This window comes from Rhea pennata, chromosome 23 (assembly GCF_028389875.1).
Source record: "Rhea pennata isolate bPtePen1 chromosome 23, bPtePen1.pri, whole genome shotgun sequence".
Lineage (NCBI taxonomy): Eukaryota > Metazoa > Chordata > Aves > Rheiformes > Rheidae > Rhea > Rhea pennata.
Genome location: NC_084685.1, coordinates 4,178,661 through 4,200,766, shown reverse-complemented (window position 1 = coordinate 4,200,766; position 22,106 = coordinate 4,178,661). Strand labels below are relative to the sequence as shown.

The 22,106-nt window shown below is 41.2% G+C and overlaps 1 protein-coding gene across 5 annotated transcripts in view; it reads right to left on the bottom strand.

Moving 5' to 3' along the window:
- The window catches only part of LOC134150213 (lethal(3)malignant brain tumor-like protein 3), a 51,315-nt gene that overhangs the window by 12,014 nt on the left and 17,195 nt on the right, over nucleotides 1-22,106 (bottom strand). For 2 of the 5 annotated variants that reach the window (XM_062593915.1, XM_062593913.1), the window contains exons 3-17: nucleotides 21,864-22,035; nucleotides 20,405-20,462; nucleotides 19,138-19,226; nucleotides 17,792-17,896; nucleotides 17,007-17,142; nucleotides 16,428-16,519; nucleotides 15,304-15,455; nucleotides 13,831-13,907; nucleotides 12,276-12,361; nucleotides 7,025-7,135; nucleotides 6,186-6,300; nucleotides 5,977-6,076; nucleotides 4,462-4,641; nucleotides 2,958-3,089; nucleotides 2,490-2,551 (exon numbers count right to left, since the gene is read on the bottom strand). In XM_062593915.1, the coding sequence (XP_062449899.1) occupies nucleotides 2,490-2,551; nucleotides 2,958-3,089; nucleotides 4,462-4,641; nucleotides 5,977-6,076; nucleotides 6,186-6,300; nucleotides 7,025-7,135; nucleotides 12,276-12,361; nucleotides 13,831-13,907; nucleotides 15,304-15,455; nucleotides 16,428-16,519; nucleotides 17,007-17,142; nucleotides 17,792-17,896; nucleotides 19,138-19,226; nucleotides 20,405-20,462; nucleotides 21,864-22,035 (1,667 nt within the window). Of the gene's footprint in view, nucleotides 1-2,489; nucleotides 2,552-2,957; nucleotides 3,090-4,461; nucleotides 4,642-5,976; nucleotides 6,077-6,185; nucleotides 6,301-7,024; nucleotides 7,136-12,275; nucleotides 12,362-13,830; nucleotides 13,908-15,303; nucleotides 15,456-16,427; nucleotides 16,520-17,006; nucleotides 17,143-17,791; nucleotides 17,897-19,137; nucleotides 19,227-20,404; nucleotides 20,463-21,863; nucleotides 22,036-22,106 lie in introns of those variants that run through there. The other 3 variants (XM_062593916.1, XM_062593917.1, XM_062593918.1) reach the window with 2 other exon arrangements.

Here is a 22,106-nt window from a genome sequence, read left to right as displayed (position 1 = left end):
ATCTTCAGCTGGAAACTAATGGCATCATTTCAGCTCACAGCTGTAGCCAGCCTGCTAAGAGCCCTACACATGCCAGCTGATGGCCCCAGGAGGCTCCCAGGCCAGCAGCACTGCAGGTTACCTCCAGGCATCAATTCCCTCCTCATATGTCAAATGATGGAGGCTTTAAAATAAATAAATAAATAAATAAATAAATAATAAAATAGAATCACCCCTCCCCAGTGAGATCACTCGGGTAGTGCAGAGTCATGGTCCTACAGGGATTTGGCCGCTTATACAACAGGAAGCGAAGCAGAGGCTGGAAACAACGCGTTCCTCCGGCTCGCAGCAGTTCGCTGCCCTGTCCCCTCGCCTCCCCCCGCGCGCCGCTGCCCTGCCTTGCACCGTTTCGCCCTGGATGCGCCGGCTTCCAGGCGCCATCGCGCGGCACCGGGACGAAACACCCGTTTTGCTGCTGTGTTAATACTCATGTACACGGCACCAATACGGTTTCTGTTCCCCTCTCCCGCCCCTGCAATGGCCAGACTAGATTTATTCAGCGTTATGATGAAGAGCAGTTAGCAAGACAGTGTGTAAGGATTGGTGCAATGTGCCGGTCGAGCCGTAAAGCACAAACGAGCACAGTACTGGAAAGATGGAAAAAAGCAAGTTTGCAGGAATTGCCTCCCTCGTCCTCACCGGCCAAGCAGAAAGCAGTGCCAAAGGTAGAGCCTGGTCTCGCACAAGGTTATTGCTGTTCCCACGTGTGCCACCTTACCTCATCTCCACTCCCTAAAGGATGTGGGACAGCATCAAATACAAGTCTCTATTTCTAATAATGAGACCAAAGGAGGAAGATTAACCTGATTAAAAACTGCTTGTCCTGTAAGACTGCACTTTAAGCAAGCAGCAATCTGAGATGAGGATGATGTACGAAGGTACATCTGGGGTTAGGAAGCATCCTCCCAAAGAGGGGCACAAACAAGGGATTAGGTTTTAGGACTGGCTCAACAGAGCCCGAGGGAGGACGGTCCGGTCCAGCCAGTGTCCTATGGGCTCCACGGGCTCTGCATATCCTGCTTCTTCAGGGAGCTGGCCTTAGCCCCACCACTCCAGGGCAGGAGTCCTGCCTGAGCCCAGAGCTTTTGCACAGCTGTGCAAGCCCCACTTCTATCACCGATCAGCTCCCAGTCACTTTATACCCTCTTCATCCTCATGTCTTGGCTCTTCTTCACTTCTGCCCACATTCGTCTATCCCTAACCTGATCATCACCATTAACCCTTCCAAACTTCAGCCACACTGATAACACTGCAGGTAACAGTGTACAAAAAGCATGCCTGCTCTGAAGGCTGCATCCAAATGTAGGCACCTGGAGGGACAGAAAGGCTCACGGTAATACTAACTGCAGTGTCTTTTTCTTCACTGAACCCAAATTCTGGTGGGGTAACATCCAAACTACCATCTGAAGAAATTATTTTCTTTTTGAGAAAGAAGTAGAGTTTGAACAGTTTAAGTATATACGGGATGAAAGCTTTGGGCAATTGTGAGATTACAGGTCAGTGGATTATTGAAGAATTTCCCTCCATCGGTGTCATTCTGTTTAAGGTGAATGTGAAGGGAAACGGGGCAGCTTTCCCTGCCAACTGGTAGCACATCTCCGAGCTGGCAGACTTCTCTAGCTCTGATTGCAGAAGTCAGCAACTTCTGGTAAAAACGAATAGAAGAAAAGCTAGGCACCTATCCCAGTTTGTGCCTGCTTAGCTGTTTTTTTCATTGGAGGCTTATTACCATGTTAAATCCTCCTAAAAGGCTGGTCAGCTTTGTTCTCTTATATGGCTTTTTATAGCAAATCTGAAAGTTAAAACATATGGTTTGCTGAAGTGGTATCAGAAAGCTTCTCTTAAAACTTAACCTGTCATATACTAGAAGAAAAACAATATTGTTATTCCATTTGATTTTTTTAAATTTCTATTTCATCCTCAAAAGAATTTTAAAAGAGACACTGCCCAAAATATCTAAATATGTTTCTGATAATCCAATGGACTCCACAGAGAGGAGTCAATGAAATTCGGTCAAAGCCTGGCAGACAGATGTTAAATTTAGCTTGTCATCTGCAAATGTTTCTGGGTAACTTTGCAGCTGCATTCTTCAGTAGCTCAATAAATACTATGCCTGGCACAGACTGCCTGGGGACTCAAACCCCTCACTTTTACAGAAGAGTATACAGTGGCATGAAAGATGAGGCAATCTTGTCTTCTCAATTAATAAATACGAGGCTTCACGCTACCAAATATTAAACCTCGTATCACTAAGGGCTATTACCCTTCCTCTTCATTTTAAAGGAAGCAAGGGGGAAGAGAGTTAAGACCACTGTTACACTATCTCTTCACACATGTGCTTTCTCTTGTCTGTGGAATCAAAGACAAAAAAAATACAAAGCTTTAAGTGGTCCTCATGGTTTTTGTATTTAACACAGACATGCACACACACACACACAAAATCGACCAACCTCTTCCGTTGTCTTCCTGTTTCACCAGCTGTACCTTTATATAGGCATGCGAGCAGCCACGCCTGAAAGCATCAATCACAAAACATTTCAAAAGATGCACAGAGATAATTACTCCTTTTTAAAAAGATTAATGGGACTTTTAGAAACTAAGATCGTTTTCCTCTTAAAATTGGCACTTGTGCCACACGGCCCCAGTCTCTCTCTTTGTCTCTGCGAGAAGGACTGTGCTATTAAATTCGTGGCTACAACTCAGATGCAAGTTTACAGCAGAAAAAAGAGCCCACAAAATAATGGTAAGAAGGGAGGGGATTTAAAGTCAACATGTCATTCTAAAACCTTATACTGTAAATCACTGACCAAAGTGGGCTGTTCCAAGCCAGTGATTTACATCCATGTTTCAGATACAGCAGCACTATCAAGAAACACATCTGTTAATATATAAAAATAAATTGCAAAAATCTTATTTACTTCTTTGGTTTGGCTTTGATGGCTGCAGAAGACTCCTCTTCTACCTCGTCTCTCTCCTGACTGTTTTCAGACTGTTCCGACAGGCTGTGAAGGCTGCTTTGATATGATTTTTCACTGCCTTGTGTAGATTTTCTGTAGAAACAGACAACTGATACATGCTAGGCCAGCATGCTCTGTTCCCCCTTTCCCCAGAGGAGAGCAAAGCTGGCTGTTTCTTGCAAGTGGAAGCACCAACCACCATCTAGTGGTGGAAGCTTCCCTTTCTCCCAGGATAATTACTGGTGCAGTACAAAGTGCTTTTTACTCTTTAGCACCAATTCAGAGAGATTATGGGAGATACATTCTCCCCCCTGGCCTGGGGCTCTGATCCCAGCAGCTACAAGAAACCCACTGAAGCATACATTCTGATGAAATCAAGAGATTTAAGATTTTTGAATCCTGATACCTCAGGATAACATTATAGAGAGTTTCCATGACTGAGTTTATGATGCATAAATTGACAGAGTTGTCCAAGGAAGGGACAAGCAGTAGGGTGTTATAGTGAATTCAAACCTCCCGCTATCAGAAAATGAAATATTTAGAATAGAAATATATTAACAGTTTTAAAATGCCTTTATCCTGGGAGGATCCTGAAGCTCTGAAAAAACTTTATGGTAACAATGCTATCAAAACGCAGTTTTGGGGTTGAAGCTAGCAAACGGAGAGCCCTGCATGCTCCTGGGATATGGGAAGGGAAACTTTGGCCATGTATACCTAGGGGGAGAGAAGTATTCCTTTTGTCTTACCAAATATATCTTGAAAATGTTAAAAAAACTAAGCAAGGCACACAGACGTTAAAACATGTAAGAGTCCTCATCTACTACAAAGACCAAAAGTATCACTGGAGATTGCCCTCGTGAGACTGGATTCCTACAGCCTAAGGGTGACAAGAGTTAAAACTTTCATGTCCACGTGTGTCCAATGACACATTTTAACTGCCTCCTGCTGTCCAAAAACTCATACACAGATATGTACATTATTTCAACAATACTCAATTTTAAGATTTTCATATAAGACAATAAAATATCTGAAGGAGCTCAACTTGTTTGCCAAATGATACATATATAGTCATTATACAAACCAGCGTAATGTAGTCGACTCTGGGGTGGAATGCAATTACAGTTTAATAGTGCAAAATAATCTTGCTTGACAGTTTTAGGACAGGAAATGAAAGAAAAGAATATATATTAAACTGAAACAGCAAGGAAAAATTTATGGAGACAGAATGCAATTTCCTTTGTTGGAATGTGACCAGAGCAGCAGGATTAAGGAATCAAGAAACCTATTAAGGCATATGAGGGTACAGAAATGCACTGTTCTGTGTTAAGGCTGGCTGGGGCATGGGTCAATATTACAGACAGATTAACTCAATGCTTTATAGCTTCTCTGTCGATTCCTGTGTTTTTGAGCCTTGTAAAACAGTTTTGCTCCCTGGTTAGCTGCAAAGGAAAGGGGTTGAGCTCACCTGGATTGCGGAGAGTCCTCCTGAGAAGGCTCTCCCGCTCCCTGCAGAAATGGAGTGGCCATATCTGGCTTCTTGTTCTTCTGAATGCTCTGGCTAGGGGAGAGCCTCTCCCCGCTCAGACGGTCCTGTAGCAAGTTTTCTCTGTTGAGATTCACATCAGAATATGGGCAGCCAACTAACCTGTGTTACCAAAAAAAAAAAAAAGAGAGAGAGAGAGAGAGAGAGAGAGGGAGGTTACAATGTATGTTTTTAGGTCATCTAGCCACATCAGCCTCAGGCAGACACATTCATCAACAAACCCAGAAAAACACAACAGTTCTGGGGATGCTGCAGACTGTAGGCTTAATAGCTACAGGTGGTCCTGTGTGCTACAGAGCAAGAGAGTTGCAGTGGGCCAGAAAAGCAGATGGAGATTTTGTTTCATGCTGTGCTGGTAACTTAAATGGATAAGCATCAATATAAGTGAGAGAAAAATTAATCCTAGGGTCCAGAGTAGAGGATGGTATGGAGAGAAAGAGTTTTAAGGTGGGAGGGTTGTCAGAAAAAGGAGCATGATGCTGCAAAGCTAATGGGATGAAGATGTTTCAAACACACAAAACAGGTTCTTTTGAGAGAATGAAGGCGAGCATTAGGGGGAGTTGATCTGACATCGAAACTGAAATGACATTATCAAAATACAGGCAAGTAAATTTCTTAAAAAGCAGTCTTTCATGTATTCTACCACAATGCACAACTCCACTACTGCTCTAAAGTGCACAGCCTTATAAAAACAAAAGAACTGAGGCCAAAAACACTGCCTAAAAGAGAGATATTGTTACCCAGTTTTGAGCATGGGAAACCAGGGGACTGAATGGCAGAATTAGAAATGAAAAGCACCTAACTCATGTTTTTAAAGTCAGTCTAGTCAGAGGAAAACAGTATTCTTCCTCTCTAGCCTGTTTGTCTGAGCAATATTTCATGAAACAAAATACAATCCTGCAAATGTCTCTCTGAAAACTTCAAAGCCCTTACCACATTATGCAATACTGGGTTTTCAGAACTCCTCCTATCTGTCATTGTTTTCCTATTCTAAGATGACATAGCCAAGAAAAATCCTCCTTTTCCAAGAACACAAAAATTGGAGGCAGAGTACAAAACAAGAGCTAGCACTCCCCACACCTATGCTATAATAATTTATCCACACTCTCTCTCTCCTTTTAACTGCCTGCTGGCATGCTGTTCCTGGGTAAGTTATTTTATAAAAGAAATTCCTTCGTTGATGCTAGGTAGCAGAAATTGGACTGAATTAACCTGAACTATTGCAGTTGCAATGATTCTACCGGTGTAAAGTGAATTCACAGTGGAGTAACACATTTAGACACAGGAGGGAGCTGCAGTCACACTGGTAACTGTCTCCAGAATAACCACCCTGCGATAACTTCGGGGTAGTGCAGGTGCTTGTTGCTGCGTTACTGCTACGGACAGCAACCAGAATCGGAGAGGCAGAGTGCTTATAAGGAGACCTCCTATACGTACGTATAATGTGTTCCATATCGTGGTCCCTTGACATGACCGATACCATGACAGCCTGGAGTAGGACATGTTTGTCCTGCTGTTCCCACTGGACCAACAGCACCTGATAATGAAAAGAAAATGGAACATATTTGTAAAAGCTTCCAACATCCGAAGAGCAGGTTGCACTTAAGAAAATGTACAGCATGATAATATGATGCCATCTATTTTACCTAGTGGGACTTGCAAAGCATGTCCAGTTTTTGCACACCAGCCTACTGGGTGAATGTCAGGGCTGTCCGCATCGATCCAGAAATCGTAATTATAGTCCCAACCATCGAAATGTATCTGAAAGAAGCACATAGCACATGGCCTCAGTGGGGGATATAGTTAAGTATATGACTTAGCTTTTATTTTAGCCTCTCCCTTTGTTTCACCTTGCTCAACTTGGGCTGACTCATTTGATTCTTTAAGTCATACACAGTCATTCTTTATACATTCAGTGTAACTGTTTTCCTGACCCCTACAGTTATGTTTTACAGAACAAAGAGGTTCTGGTGACACAGTCAAATCACAGGGCCTACAAGAAAGCATAAAGTATGGTTTGCCTCATCAAACTCTATACTTCAGACTAAATATCTGCAAACAGAATTGCAGATTTTCTTTTCCTTCTGAGAATCCCCAAAACACCATAAAACCCAATGAGTTTGGCCAGTTTTGCCGTGAAGAGATGAGAATTTTCTACCGGATGAAGACACTAGTAATAAGATTTGAAACACTTCATGTTGGTTTAGATCCAGGTCAGGTTGACAGAGAATAAAGATCTCTGCTGTTTAAAGGCTGCTGGGTCATGTATGTTGTAGAGTTGCAGGCAGATGTGCAGCCACACTGCAAATCATGCTACAATATTTGGCAAAATTTGATGTTTTCTTTGCAATCACAGCGATAAGACTGAGAATCAAAAGGCTAGTGGGAGGAGAAGACTCCACTCCTCTCTGTGTGTCATCCTTCAGGAAGGAGACCTGTTGCCAAGGAGCCTCCATCAACACAGCCTTCGTTTTCAAAGGTGTACCTTGATACGACGCTCGTCTTTGTCAACTATTGTTGCTACTCTTATCAAGATGGGATTTCTTTTGTCCACAGCCTCTAGCTTCATATTAACTTGGAATCCATGAGCAGGACGCTGGAAAAGAGGATTATGAGTAGAATGCAAAATGCAGACAAGGATAGGATAGCCCAAAACATCATCTTGTTGGGTTTTGCTCTTCACTACATATTAATTACGTGATGTAGAGGATCTTGTTTTGGTCACTGTGGTTGTTCATGCCCCACACAGTCCCAATTTAATAGTCAGCAAATGGTTAAGGGCACTGTTAGCTCCTGAGCACACATGAAAAGTTTAGTGATATAGGAACCACATCATCTCTTAATGAGAAAAGGACTTCAAGTTCGGGGCTGCACTACACAAAGGTCTGTCTTGCTGCCACTTGTGCTCTTTCCTTTTCAGGGAAAAGTACAGTGAGCCATCATCTGATGATCTCAATCCCCCCAATTCTACCATTTTGAAAAATCACTTCACCATCTGAAGAAATCTGAGTAACGTATCCTTCTTGGCATCAGATGCAGCACAATTTCTGCCTAAGTCTTGGGATACTACTGGGAGTCACATCCTCCTAAGCCTTCATTTAATGGGTGCGCTGGAAAAAGCAATTGCTTTCGCTTCACTGCAGTGTGAAGTTTTTCTCTCTTACAAACATGCTGTCATACTTGTAACTTCACACTGAGGACAACCCTTTCCTTCCCAGCACAAGAAGAACTCATACTGGGAAAATTCCTGTTACCAAGACAACTGGAGGTATTTCACACCTTTGCTTTGAGCCTGGGCTTAGATCTGCTTCAGGAAGAGCTCTCCAGAACAACATCTTTTAAAGAATATTGAATTAAATACAGGTTTAAAAGTGCTGTTAAACTCAACTCACTCGCAGCAGAGCACTGACATCGAATGTAGGGAATGCAAAAATATTTTTCCCTTTCAAAGTACTTATTGGACAAGCATTAGATGGAGGGTGGAAAAAGGCTGTACACAACTGGGGGAAGAGCAGAAAAGTCAGGCCTAAGTAACTAGGAATTACATTAAGGAACTCGTTGGCATTGCAGGCATCAAGCTATGGAGTTGGTCTGAGCTCAGTAGACAACATAACCAAGGGGACACACTCCAATCTGAAGTGTTGCTGGCAAGGGACAAAAGCGGAGGGCCAGGGACTAAGTCTTAAGGTCAGGATGGAAACTAGTATCTGCTCTGATAACTATCATCTACTTGTTACCGGCTGCTGAAAAGATGGCGCTGGGGAACAGCGCTGGGACTCCTGAGCGGTTCCAAATGGAGGAGTCCCAGGTCTGCAGTTGCTGACTTACCTCTTCCCAAACCATTTCCCTGAAACCCCAGTGCCTTTAAACTATTTTGTAAAAACGCCAGAATATCCTTTGATCTGATGCATCCCTTTGCAACACCTGTAGATGCAAACCTCCAAATAACAGGCAGCATTTACAGATTCCTCCATTTATCTTTAAATTCCTCCTCTGAAGTCCTTAGCTGGGGGCTATGGAGCACTGGATACTCATTCAAGATGTGTCCCCCTTCACTTGTGCACACAAAAGTCAGGATTTTAGGCAGATAAAACAGTTATTTCTAACTCATGTGTCTGAACAAGACCAGAAGGTTAATGAAAAGATTATTATAATCACTCTTTCCTCACAATCTTCCTTACCTTTTTTACTCTTAGTAGCTCTGGGGAGGGAAGAAAGTCCACTTTTGAGATAAGGGGATTACAGACTCTAAATCTAAAGTTCCTCTTTGTTTTTTCTCATGTGGATGCAGACATTTATCCACAGGCTTCCAGTCATGTGACACACCAGAACCTGGACAACCTATATCTCTTTTAGTTTTAAGAGCAGCTTGCTGACCTTGTCTTTCTTTCTTGGAGAAGAAGTCTGAGCATCAGAGAACAAAATTCTGCCCAGATGATGAGCAAGGCTACCTGCTTAAGCATTGCTGGCATTTTTGGCATTAGCTTCTGAATACTTCTGAATTTACAGCTCACAACAGTGGACCGAAATAGTGATAGAAGTACTGACAATGAAGCTGTCTCCTCCTGTGGTTTTGGGTGGTGAAGTCTGGATATAAGATCTGTTGTTTGTGCTGATGATCAGTTTCTCCAGACTATGTATGATGGCTCTTGAAAACTGTTAAAAATTAATTCAGTGAGAAATGCTAGTTCTGGCTCTCAACTCATATTTTTATGTACTGATTTGCTGTAATTACTAGCTGTAATAATAATAATAAAAATCAATAACTGTGCCATGTATTTGCACTTGAGACCAACCAGGCCAGAAGCATAATGAAAATTGATCTTGGAAAAGTTCTATTAACTGTTAATGAATCAAATGCCATTTTTGCTGTCTCATTTTTTGAAACAGTCTTGGATACTAATTTATAGTCTGGAGTTTCAAGAGAGCCATAATCAGTCCTCCCTACTGTTCTCTCAAAGTCAGATTTTTGAAGGAGTAAAGCAATGGCTGCAGAGATAATGGTAATAAGGGCTAAAAAGTCAGAGAAGGCAGGTGCATCCCCCTTGGAAAGACATTGCATTTTAGAAGAATATAAAGGAGAGTCACCAGTACTGAACAGGCTCCCCATCCTGCAGGAAGTGCTAGTATCTTTGGGTGTCATTTCTTATTATGTTTTCAGAAAGTTTTCTTTTATTTTCTGAAAATTTCAGGGAATAGCCCTACAATAGATTACTGAGGATTTAAGATTGAGAATTTTAAATGCATCATATCTCACCATTTCTCATTGTGTCAAAGAATTTTACCACCCTTCCATAATACTTGTGTTTATACAAAATTAGTTCTATTGTTCCTGTGTGGACCAATTACTGCCTTCCTTCTCTCTTGCTATGTTGAAGGTTTCCATTTTCCAGCGCGGGTGGGATTTTATCACTATGGCTCAGAAAACGGCTGAGCCTGCACTTGGGGCAACGGACGAGTCCTGCTGACAAGCTTCACTGATTATTCAGCACACCGGCTCTGAAGTGATTCGCATGCTGCACTTACGACTGAAGATGTTGTCTGTCCGAGTGTGGAAAACCTTAACCCAAGGGATGCTTGGAGTTTCCCTGTCCTGCAGAAGACTCCACTTGTGGCTTTCCCCTTCTCTAAAGAGGCAAAATCAGCCTCTTCCTACTCAGCAATACCCTCTTGCAGCCTACAGTTGGCACTTGCTGAAATTATCAGTCTTGTCTGGCCAGATTTTTACCTCCCTTATCTGAGGCCTCCCTGATTGCTCTTCCTTTCAAAACTCCCAAAGAGCTTACCAACAAAATACACCAGAGAGCAGCAGGTATTAACCTGCAAATTTAACTTCATCGAGCTCAACCCAGACAGGTGTCACAACTGCACAGAGTTTTTATACATACTGCAAAGTCCAGCAAGGTGAGCCATCAGCCTGAAGAAGCCTGGAAAAATCAACATTAAAGTATAGGGGTTTTAAACAAAAAAAGCCTTTGAAGTAACTTTTGGTTTTGCTCACAGTCAGCTTCCATCCAATAAATGCACTGAACTCCTCTATAAGAAACTGAAGCCCATGTTCCCAACGCTGAAAGAACTATTTTAGATTCACTCTGAAGGATGGTCTTGCACTATCTAGGAGTTTGATAGAAATGCTCTATCATCTGGTAGTATACTTCTTACTGTGGAGGGCAAAACGGTCTTCTCCTTAGCACAATTTCAGTCTATTTGATAAGTAAGCCCTTGATAGAAAATTTTCACTCTATTGTATTTCAGCCTCACCAGCCAGGGGAGGAAGGATCTGCACAATTTGCAAGGTGAAAGTATTTCAGAAGAGCTTCTGGAAGAGATAATTTTAGGCAGTAACACACACCAGTTCCTGATTTACCGAAGGGGAAGTGGATCAGATTACCCTACCCACAGTACCAGAAGAGAAGCAGGCTGGTATAGATCCTTTCTTAGGCTCCTCAAGGAAACCACAACCAGTTTCAACTTCCTTTGGGGTCAGCAGAAGGCAGACAGACACTGACAACGTCCATTTCCCAAAGAAGAGGATTTGAATGTCAGCTGCTACATCCGAGGTGAAGAGATACCATACAGAATCACTGGGTACCACGGAAATTGTGGGACCCAGCAGCTACTGTACAGCAGATATGCAGGATGTGAGAAAGAAAAGAACTTTCGTTGTTTCATTTATTTCATTGCAGATTTTGCCTATAGCTTATCTGGCAACTAGAATTATATCCCCCAAGTTTCTATAGAGAGATTTTCCCTTCCCCCAGACTTAGGCAGCTCCACTGAAGCATTCTTGCTTGCTCAGCAAACTGCAGAAAGATGGTATTGCATCAAGACTCCCTCCCTTTCCATTGCTCTGAAGTGCCTCCAGTCCCTGTCCCCATTCCCCATATTCCCCTGTGCTGCCCCATGCCTGCAAACTATTTGCTAGGTGAGATGCAGCACATGTGTCACCTAGCCAAGCTCAGCTGACACCACCATGCTTGCAGTGCTGCTTTCCCTCTCTACCATCTCTCATCCATGCATCGACATTCAGAAGATCTATAAGGAAACGTTATCTTTGAGCCCTCTAATTCCCACCAATTACAGACATGTTTGAGGAACAGGTTATCTAAGGGAGAGGGGGGGCATCTGGTGGAGGAATTATAAATATCTTGTTCTCCTTTAAACACCCCCGCACACACTTCCTCCTCCCAATCCCTACAAAATGTCCCCAATTCCAGGCCAGTGGCATCTCTTCTGATCCCAATGAAGTGACAGTCTGGAAAGTCTGAACAACCAGTGTGAGCCCTGCTCAGATGTCACCTGGGAGGTCTTCTTTGTCCACCTAGTTGTACCACGTGCAGAACACCAGCTCCTTCTCCTCTCCGTGCCTTCTCTGAAGTGTGGCACTGCCCCTTCACGCATTCCTCCAAAAACTACAACTATCTGTATGCACTGAAGGTTTTTCACTTAAATCTGCTAATGGAGAAACTGAAGACATTTAGTCAAAAATCCTTTTAAAGATAGCTTTCAAACGCTTTTTTTTTTTTTTTTAGATGCATAGTCTGCTCTTGTGTTTTCTTTTAGCAGCAGAGAGGGATGATCTTAAACTCAGGCTCAAAGCAAAAAACCCACAATTTTACCCCTTTGGTCCAGACATGGTGAGCCACTGTCACATAAAAGATCTAGCAAGAAAGGGTAAACAGCAGCACAGTTTCCTCTACTTTCCTGACTTAAGAAAATCAGAGAGATTCACCAACCAGTTTGAATGCTCTTGCTGGGGCTGCTTGAGAATTAGTTTCTTCCAAATACTTCTCCCATGAGAAGGCTTTGGAATCCTTGTATCCTGGAGGAGGAGAAAAAAAAAGAAAGAAAAAAAGGAAAATTAACGTTTAACATAAATCTGCAGTTATTTGTTACAAACAACAGAAAGGAAGCTATGCAGCACACGGCTATTACATTAATTTAGCATTTAAAAGGATGACACTGGAAAGTGGTCTGTTTATTCATACACACCACTTAAAGCACACACAACAGCACTGCAGATTTCCATAGCTTCTACACAGGGCTTTAACCCTGACAGGAAAATTTTGAACACTTTATTTCTGTACAACTTAATCAATTCTTATTCTCTAGGGAAAGCTGCCAATTAAAAGCTAGTCAGAGGATTTTGTGATGTGGAATGGCACGACCAAATTAATTTCTTATTTTATTAACTATTCTGTGTGAGTGGCTGTCAGATTGTAAAAACTTCTCATCACCTCCAACCTACTCACCCATAGCTGGGTAAAATTAGCAGCCTGGAGATAAAAGACTCCATCACCATTACCATAATCTTAGGGACCTACACGTGTTTGCTACCATGGAATGTTTCTCTCTGGCAGCAACTTCTAAACTATGTTTAAGAAATGTTTCTACTTCATTTTCCTTGTTATTTCAGTATTTTTGTAGCTTCAGTGTTCCTTTTTTGGCAGGAGGGCCCATCACAAAATGCATAGGACAATTTGCAAATTACTCTGCATAAGAATCTCTCAGTAGAGAAACCAGAATTGGCTGCAGATTCTGCTATGGGCATAGGCAATTCTGATTTTAGTAGAGGAGCTGCTTACCACAGCCTTGTCGCATGCTGCAGGAGAGGGAACAGATGGGGTGCTGCTGAAGAGTAAGAGTTTATAACTCCTTTAGCATCTACAGCAAAGCCACAAAGGCTAATCCTTCATTCTTGAGGGAGCCTATATTGCCACCCACTCTACTAAATTTGATAATCGGTAATTACAGAACTTCTTGCTCCAGGGCTGTCAATCTAGCAAACCGTAGAGTTTTTTTTATTATTATTTATTTATTTTAAGGTGATTGAGAGCTCTCAAGGCCTGAAAAGAACATTGATTTTCCTGTAGACTCTGTCCTTTCTCATTTGCCACCATTCCTTTTCATTTATTGAATACCAATGCAGCAGCAAAAAGATGTGGCTTCAGTTAATCCTTCACTTCCAGAAATTCCATCTTACCGTTGACAAAATCATGATAACGGTTCCCTTTTCTTCCAGCTCACCTTAGAGGAAATATTGCAAATACTTCAAAACTCTCTTTCCCTTCTGAAATCATATTCAGCTGTAAAATACCAAACCTCATTCCACTGCTTGAAAGAGCTATAAAATAAAATAAACTACAAGAGCAACAAGTATGAACAAAAACACTGCTCAGTCAGTAAAGAGAACTGAATAGAACCTGTAACTTGCAAATACGTAATTATATGGAAGATGGAGCTTGCAGGTTTTTTGACTGAGACAGGAAATAAGTCTCACTTTCAACATACCAGGTGGTGTTGTCAGCGGGGTTCCAGTTTCTTGGCAGTAACCAATAGGACGAATATACGGGCTGCTAGCTTCGCACCTGAATCAAAGAGAAAAAATTGGCAACAGCCAATTTCAAAGCAAGAAGACACACAGAAATTCACATGCTGCCTGATATGCCATTGCTGGGGTAACAGATGCTTTCAGTGGGTGTGATCACAGTTCAAAGACAAGTATTACCTTCTTAGAATTGATAAAGTTAAATTTTCAGGGCATTCAAGCTGCCCTGAAAGACAGGCAAAGAAAAAGAAGCCTTAGTATATGTTTGGTGCTTAAAAAAAAGAAAAAACTGCGTGTTTTTTAATAAAACATGAACCATACAGACCATCATTCAACTTGGATACAGACTGTCAAAGTTGAAGCAGAAAATGAACAAAAACACTCACTCCTAACAGAAACACTATTAATTTGGCAGAAAGGGCAATGACTTTTAAGGCCTTAGCTTGGAAATGCATGTTAGCCATTAATTATAGTTGAAAACTAGTGGTATTTGTCTTGGCTCCTGATTTTATTGCAAGTTTTGATCTTTTGAATCCCTGAAGAAGAAGATGGGCCAATTTGAAATAGCTCTTTCAGTCACATCTGCTCCAAGGAAGGGACCACAGCCTGGGAAAAGCCTGTGTGGTGTAAGTCAAACTATCTTTGAAGCTTTGATGCTTTTATTTTGTACTGCAATTTTCAAATTCAAAGCAAAACATAGCATGGAAACAAAGCTTCGCAGACCAGAATAGTAAAGGAAGAAGATCTAAAGTCCTGTAAATTCAACATTGGTACTACAAAATTCTGGGTGATGTATGTAAGGCAAAAAAGACCAACCAGTCACCAAGCAGGTGCCTATTATGAAGAAGAAACTATACAGGGCACCTCCTTTTGTCTTTTATAGACAAATTCAGAGAAAGTGTCTCATTTCACATGGGTTGGAAAACACGGACCATACAGGGAAAACATTTCTTCTATTAATATTCCACCTAGTCCCAGAATGAGGGCAGGAGATCAAGATTCTCAGGTGTGAAACACACCTGAAGTGTAGGTCAGGACTTAAAAGCCTAAAAGCTGGCAACCACTTTTACTTCAGAAGTACTTTTTCTAAACTCCACTGAAACAAATGGAAATTTTTTACCAACTCTAGTACTGCCTGCTTCCAAATACAAGTCTGCAGAGAGACATGCCATCCCCTGCTGCTAGTTCTGGAGGAGAGGATGCTACCATTTCCAGGTGTCTGTCACTACCAAGTGGGGCTTACCCTTCCTTCAGCTCTGACAGAGCAACAGATAATATGAATGCTCCTTAATCTTCTCAGTATCTGTATTTCAGAATTAATTCAAGATCCCAAATTTAGTGACTAAATTTAAAATATTAGGTAACACCATTACTGAAAAGGTTAAATACACCACAGTCTATTTGCAGATATATTTAGAAAAATACATTTCCTTTACCAGTAGTCATAACTCTCATCCCAGTTATCAAAATGAATCAGCAGGCGGTTATCCAACACGTCAATGACTGTTGCAACGCACATCAGTGATGGATTCTTCTTGTCCACTGCCTCTAATTTCATTCCCAGACAAAAACCAGATGACATGACAGGCTAAGGAACAAAACACCAGGAAAGGGAACATTAGCCACACTGTAGATCAGGCTGTTTAAGGTACTGTTATAAATGCATGTGTTGCAGGTTTTCACTCCGAAATGCACAGACCAAAACACACTACAGTTACTAGCCTGATGGTGCATCTGGCAAGAAAGCTACAGACAAGATTTCCATGTGTTCTGGCAATAATTGTTACCGTTTCTAAAAAAGGCCTGAACAACCAGATCACCAAGTACACACCAACGCTACTGACTCCAAGGCTGAGATGCGCGCAGTCTTCTGGTGATGAGACTAACCATGAGCATTTCAGGCCCTGCCTTTCTAGTGGAGAAGTTGGAGAATCCTCAAGGTAAAAAGATGAATGAGTCAGAAGCAGAGCTACGTGGTCAGGCCTGGTCCTGCCTAAGTCAGTGCTCTATACACCTGCAGCGTCAATCCACTATGTTGTGAATTTTGAGTCGGTGAGTGACATAAAATGGGAACGAGTGCTATACAAGAACGGAGGCCAACAGCTAAAAGAAAAACAGTGCTAGGTGAAGGACAAAAAAAGTTCAAGTTCCATAACCTGATGATGGATGATGGATCCCACGGTGTACATGCTAGAAAGCAGAAATTATTTTTAAAATTATTAAAATAGAGGAAAGTAACACAAATATTTTGACTGTGGGGACACAGCAAAACAGATTGTTGTAATATATTTAACAAATGGTTGTGTAAATCTTTTCTTACAGTATTAAGGAGAAGGGGAAACAAATTCTCCGTCCGGAAACCCAGTGACTGGGGGAAGGAAGAAAAATAGCACTAGCTCCCTTAAAAATAAATCACAACAGGAAATAGCTTGCATCTGATTGCATGCCAAGGTTGTACCTCTGGCATGAATATATTAGAAAAACAGGTATACATCCTGGTCGAAACTTGCTTTGCATCAAACCTATTTGAAAACCTATTGTATTCAATACCACCACTTACTGTGCTCAGGGCCTTGAAAAGGCTTTTTGGAGCTGCTTGAGCTTTGCAGTTCTTCAAATATGAAGTCCAATTAAATTCTCCTTCCTTGAAACCTAGAAAGAGAGGTAAAAGATTGTTTTACACAGTCCCATTACAGATTGTTTTTTCGGAAATGGAAATTACCTGGGAAGAATTTGAACTTTGCGTAACTGCCCTTGTACAATCTCCAAAGGTTATGTATTTCTGTTAAAACACTTCTCTCTCTTTCACTGCAATGCCTAATCATTAATCTGAAACTGCACAAGTTTCTAGGAAATGGAAGGCAGGAAAGAAGGAAAAGCTGTGGACTCCAAAGAGATTCCCTGATTTACACACTCACCCAATAGTTTCTAATTTGACTAACAGCAACAATCTTCAGGAATATCAAAAGAAAGGTGTTCTGCTCTCCTGTGATTCACTGTCTTAACTACACCTCTCCCCTCTAAACGGCTCAGATTGAGCTGGTCAACAAAATCTTACTAAAAATGAAACATGGATAGACAAAATAACTAGCTCTTAGCAGAAGTTAGGGTGCCTTCCATACCACTGTTGTTTGCATACCTTTAGGAGGGAGCAGCTTATGACTTGTTTTTTCACACCAGCCGACAGGACGGATGTCTGAGGAATCAGCATTAACCCAGAAGTCATAGCACTCCTGATAGCCATCAAAATGCAGTCGCATTCTATACCCTTGTACCTATAAGCAGGGGAGCTCTTATTATCATACAGATTCATAAAGAAGTTAAAAATATTTATGAAACCCTCCTTCCACATTTGGATTTATAAATAAAAGTAAATAAGGATCTGATCTTTTAAAAACCTAATTTTATTTCTCCTCATTTACACCTCCTAGTTTCCATGTTCCTTCTTCCAAACAGTAGAAGAGAAAATTGGCCAGTGTCACTTCCTTGGCCTTATATTCCACACTCCTGTGCTGTAAAATCTGGAGTACAAACACAACAGGAGAACATGTATGTCTATACCAAATCAATGCAGATTTCACAGAACTGAAGAAGCTTAAAAGCATTTCAACTTGCTTTATATTTACGAAGTCTTAGAGCCTAACTTCATCATTCGCCTTCAGATTCATTCACTGCACGAAATAAATAGCTGCATTTTGTCTGAATTACAATTACAAAGAATTTGACTGTAGGTTTTTAGGTAAAGATCCTTAAACACATAACACTATTCCTTTAATCTCACCTTGAACTTCTCCTCATCACTTAATTTATTAGAATGCTATTCTCTTTGTGTTTCTAATTTTTTATTGGACAAAAAAAATCCCCCAAAACAAAAACATAAATCTAAATGAGATCGCTGGAATTAGAAACAGGAAGAAGAACTACCTCAGCCACAGTAAGGACACAAAATTGAGATGGGTGTTCAGGATCCAGTCCTTCTAATTTCATTCCGACTTTAAATCCATTTCGGCCTTTTGGGAACGATTGATACTGTGAGACAAGGGGAAAAAGGCGGGGGGGGGGGGGGAGGATGGGAGGAAAAATTTGTTTTTAATTCCTGAAGATGAAGTCTGTTGCAGTGCAGCCATCAAGTATATTTAAGATTTTAGATTTTCCGTTCACAGAAAAAAACCCCCATCATTAAATGGCTGCTACTTTAATAGACAAACAGAGATAGAGAGATCAATAAAGGCACAATCATGAGATTTCAGATTTACTTGATATAACATTCTAAACACTCCATGAAAAAAGACTACTATGAGTCTGTTGCAATTAACTATAAACAAATCTTTTCACAGATGTAGCAATGAGTTCGATTTGAACACAAAGAAAAGTCCACTTCACAGCCCAGCACAAGAGGGCTGGCAAAAACAGTCAGGAAAGCTAAAATCATTTTGCCTGTATCAGCATGAGGTCAATAGTCCAGACCTTCCCCCAAAAAACATGTTCCTTGTAAGATTTCATCTTCAACTGTTAAAAAGGACAAAGCCTGTTTGTTCTGGAGTAAAAATCCATTTAGAGTCATTCCCAAACACATTTTTTTTCTACATTTATTCACAGTCTTAATTCACATTAAACATTTGAAGCATAGGACAGGCTTAAGGAGAAATGGCTTATTGCAGTACACTGTAATTACTTGGTTTTGATTCTCATCTCCATCTGTAATGTGCCAAAAGCCCTTGGCTTCAAAGAATTCACTGGGAGATGAACTTTTACTTTGGGTTGATGCAATGAAGTGCTGAAGCAGCTTCACCTAAATTTGTTTCCACTCAACGTAAATGTATTAGACCATGAATGAACGCGACTCCCACTCTCCCTTTTAATAAATGCTTCTCATTGAGATAGTCCGTAACAATCCAGCAGGAAGGAGCAAACTGAATGCCAGTTTTCAACGCAAGAAGGCTGGAAGGGGCACTGAACAACCACAAATCAAGTACAGGACATAAAAGAGACGCTAAAATGTCCCCCTCTAATGTTACTTAGTGATTGGCTTACAGCTAATTCATCCAGAGCTCCCAAAGCAGACTAAAACAGTCACTTTATTCGTTTATTTGTGAGTGATATTTGATTGGCTTTTTTTGTGGAGCTTTTACTGCCTGCTTACACCTAAACAACCAGTAAATATAACTGCTGGTCCGATGGTACTCTCCAGTTCTACTTCTGTGAAGTTAGTAATTCTGTGACACTGCCTGAAAAAAAAACGTAGGAAAAGAGTTCAAAAAGCTGCCAACCTCTCTGAACAGCTTTAGGGGAGCAGCTGGCATCCGTTCCTCTTCTAAATAGGAAACCCAGTTCCACACCTTCTTCTTCGCAGGAACAGCTAAGTAAGCAAAAACAGAAAGAAGAATGAATGCTTCTCTCGAACATCTCCTCATCTGCCCTCTCTTCTCTTTCGCCTCCCATTTCCGTAAGCCATTTGTACCAACACCCATACCCAAACACAGGCACTGCTCTCTCTGATCAGGTAGAAGGATATTTATAGAGCAAGTAGCAAGAGCAGTAGAGCACCTCAGAGTTCACCTTGCAGGCTGCGCAACGCGCCAGGGCTGTTATTCCCTTGTACCCCCAAAGCAGAGAGTGGCTACCAGCTTTTCAGGAAAAATATGAATTCCAGCAGTAGGACAACAGTGTTCCTTTCGTATTAAATATACATATATATGTATGTTGTATCACAGGTCAAATGAACTGCGGCACCCAGACTGTTGGCAAGCTGCCGACAGAAGGTTGCCATTGCGAAGTTTGGACATGATATAGGAATTCTCTAAAACAATTCCTTCTCCCAATATTTCACAGAGGAATAAGGGGTTAGATACAAACTAAAAGACAGCACAGAGAGGCATACAATTGCAGCTGAAATAAACCTAAAACAAAACAAATGAAAAATCAAGTGAATTTTTGGTCAGTTCACAAGATTATATATATCTTTATAATCCACTAATGCCATGATGTATCTACCAGGAAAGCAGCTACCAGTACAGAGATGAAAACTACAACTTGGCAGGTGTTTGGGTTCAGTCTAGCAGGACCACACTCACACACATAGTAAATTATATTACAAATGCATGTTAAAAATCTCTCCCCAATTTACATAAACCAACTCCCTGAAGGTATATAGTAAATCTAACTCAAAGTCTATAAGCAATCACATGTTGTTTACAGCTTATTTTCTATTTAGAAACTGCAGTTTGTGGTTTTGAAGCTCTCTAAAGTCAATGGACAAGAGATTCATATTAGCTCCAGGGAGCTCTGGACCAGGCTGTCTCCTTCCAGATCCTCTGTGCTGTGCCTGTCATGCAGGCAAGTCTAGCATATTCTAGCTAGCACATTTCAGAAGACTGACTATAGTAAGAGGGTTATGTACCTAATAAATAATAAGCTATTCTGAATATGAAATGAGCTCCAATGCCCTTTCCTCTTCTGTTTACTACTGTTCATTTTAAAATAGCTAGTAAAATAATCTATAAACATTAAAGAAAAGAGACCATGAGCTTAGCTCACCTTGTTTTATTGGTTTAGTGTTTCTGCGGCCTTTCATATTATTTGATTTATTCTTCTCCTAGACACAGATACGTTAAAAAAAAGTTTAGCAATATTGTTGTTTCCTCTCTCTTTGATCATCTCACAATGCAGGTACAATAAGGATGTAACATGTAACTAACAGAAATATTAACTAGCATTATTTCTTTCTAAGCAACCCTGCAAGAGCTTTAGTAGAGTACGTTACATATATAACTTTCACCCTGTAGTATCCCAAACTGCTTTACAGGTTATTCAATGTAAGTTACTAAAGTTCATTTAAACTTGGGCATTGAAGAGCAGCACAGGACCAGAATCTCCATTAAGATACACAGGACTTGCCCTCTACACTGCAGGATTTACGGCTCGCATAAGCAACCGTACTGCAATGCTGCATTTTCCCTTCAGATTTTCTTATGTTCATCTATGCCAGAGAGTTGATAAAGAGAAAAATGATTTACAAAGCCCTGAAGGAAGCAGAAGCTTCAAGTAACTACTGTCATAGAAGAACACCCCAGAAAAATTTGTCTCCCTATGTCACACCTTGTGTCAGATTGCTATTCACATTTCTTCTGTGTTGTTTTCATACTCATGTTAATTCCCCCGGGGCTGTCATTTCTCAAAGCAGACCAAGAAGGGCAAAATCTGAAATGTAAAGCTGCCTGCCAAAACACGCCCCAAGAGAGTCAGTGAGGCAGTTTAAGATGAGGAGTAAAAGGGGGAGGAGACGGAAGAGAAGTGTGCCTGAAGTTACATGTACTTCAAAATACCTTACACCCATCACAGAGAAAAGCTGAGCAACAAGACGAGTTAAACTGCTCATGACATCAGAAATTTCAGCTTGCATAGCCAATAAGTAACTATGCCAGCAGCTCTGAGCCCACGTCAGGCCTGGGATGCTACGCACACAGCAGTGGAGTGCAGACTTGCAAGAAAGGTCCTACAGGGACCCATCTTAATCGGATGCCTGACTGAAGTTAAGAAAACATTTGGTGTCTGGACCAAACTACGTGTCTTCAGTCGTCATTAATATGGGTTTCTAGCAGTGTACATGCCAGTACTAACAAAGAAGTCAAATTCTGCTGTCTGTCGCTTATCTTTAGCTCCACATAGCAGTTCATGACTGCAGTTAGACATAGTATTTTGGGGGACATGAACTTCACTGCATGTATTTTTATTATTGAGAAAAATACTTGGTGCACAGTCCTGTAACTTATATCTATACTAAGTTGCAGCCTGAATTCTGACTTTGACTCCATGTGAGCCATTCGTGAATGTCCCTCCTTACTGATGTGAATCAGGATCAGACCCAGGCCCTTCCCTTACAGACTCAGAACAACCCCTATTGGCTCCGCTTTCTTCGCACAGTGAAATTTCAGCCACAGAATTGATTTTGCTCTTTACACTTCTCTTTAAAGAAAATGCATGCAACCTCATTTACCTCAGCCTCATCTGCATTTTCCTGCTCCTCCTCAGACTCCAGAAGCAGTCTTCTCTTCCTTCGGAGACGTTTGACAGGTCTGTCAGCCTCATTCATCTGACTGCCAATGCTGACATTAAGATTTCTACTATTTCCCCTGTTTCTGCAATCATCTGGAATGTCTCTGGTATCACTAAACACCCAAAATTGAGAACAAAATCAAATTAAAAGCCCAACAATACTCTTGCAGTTTCCCCAATATCT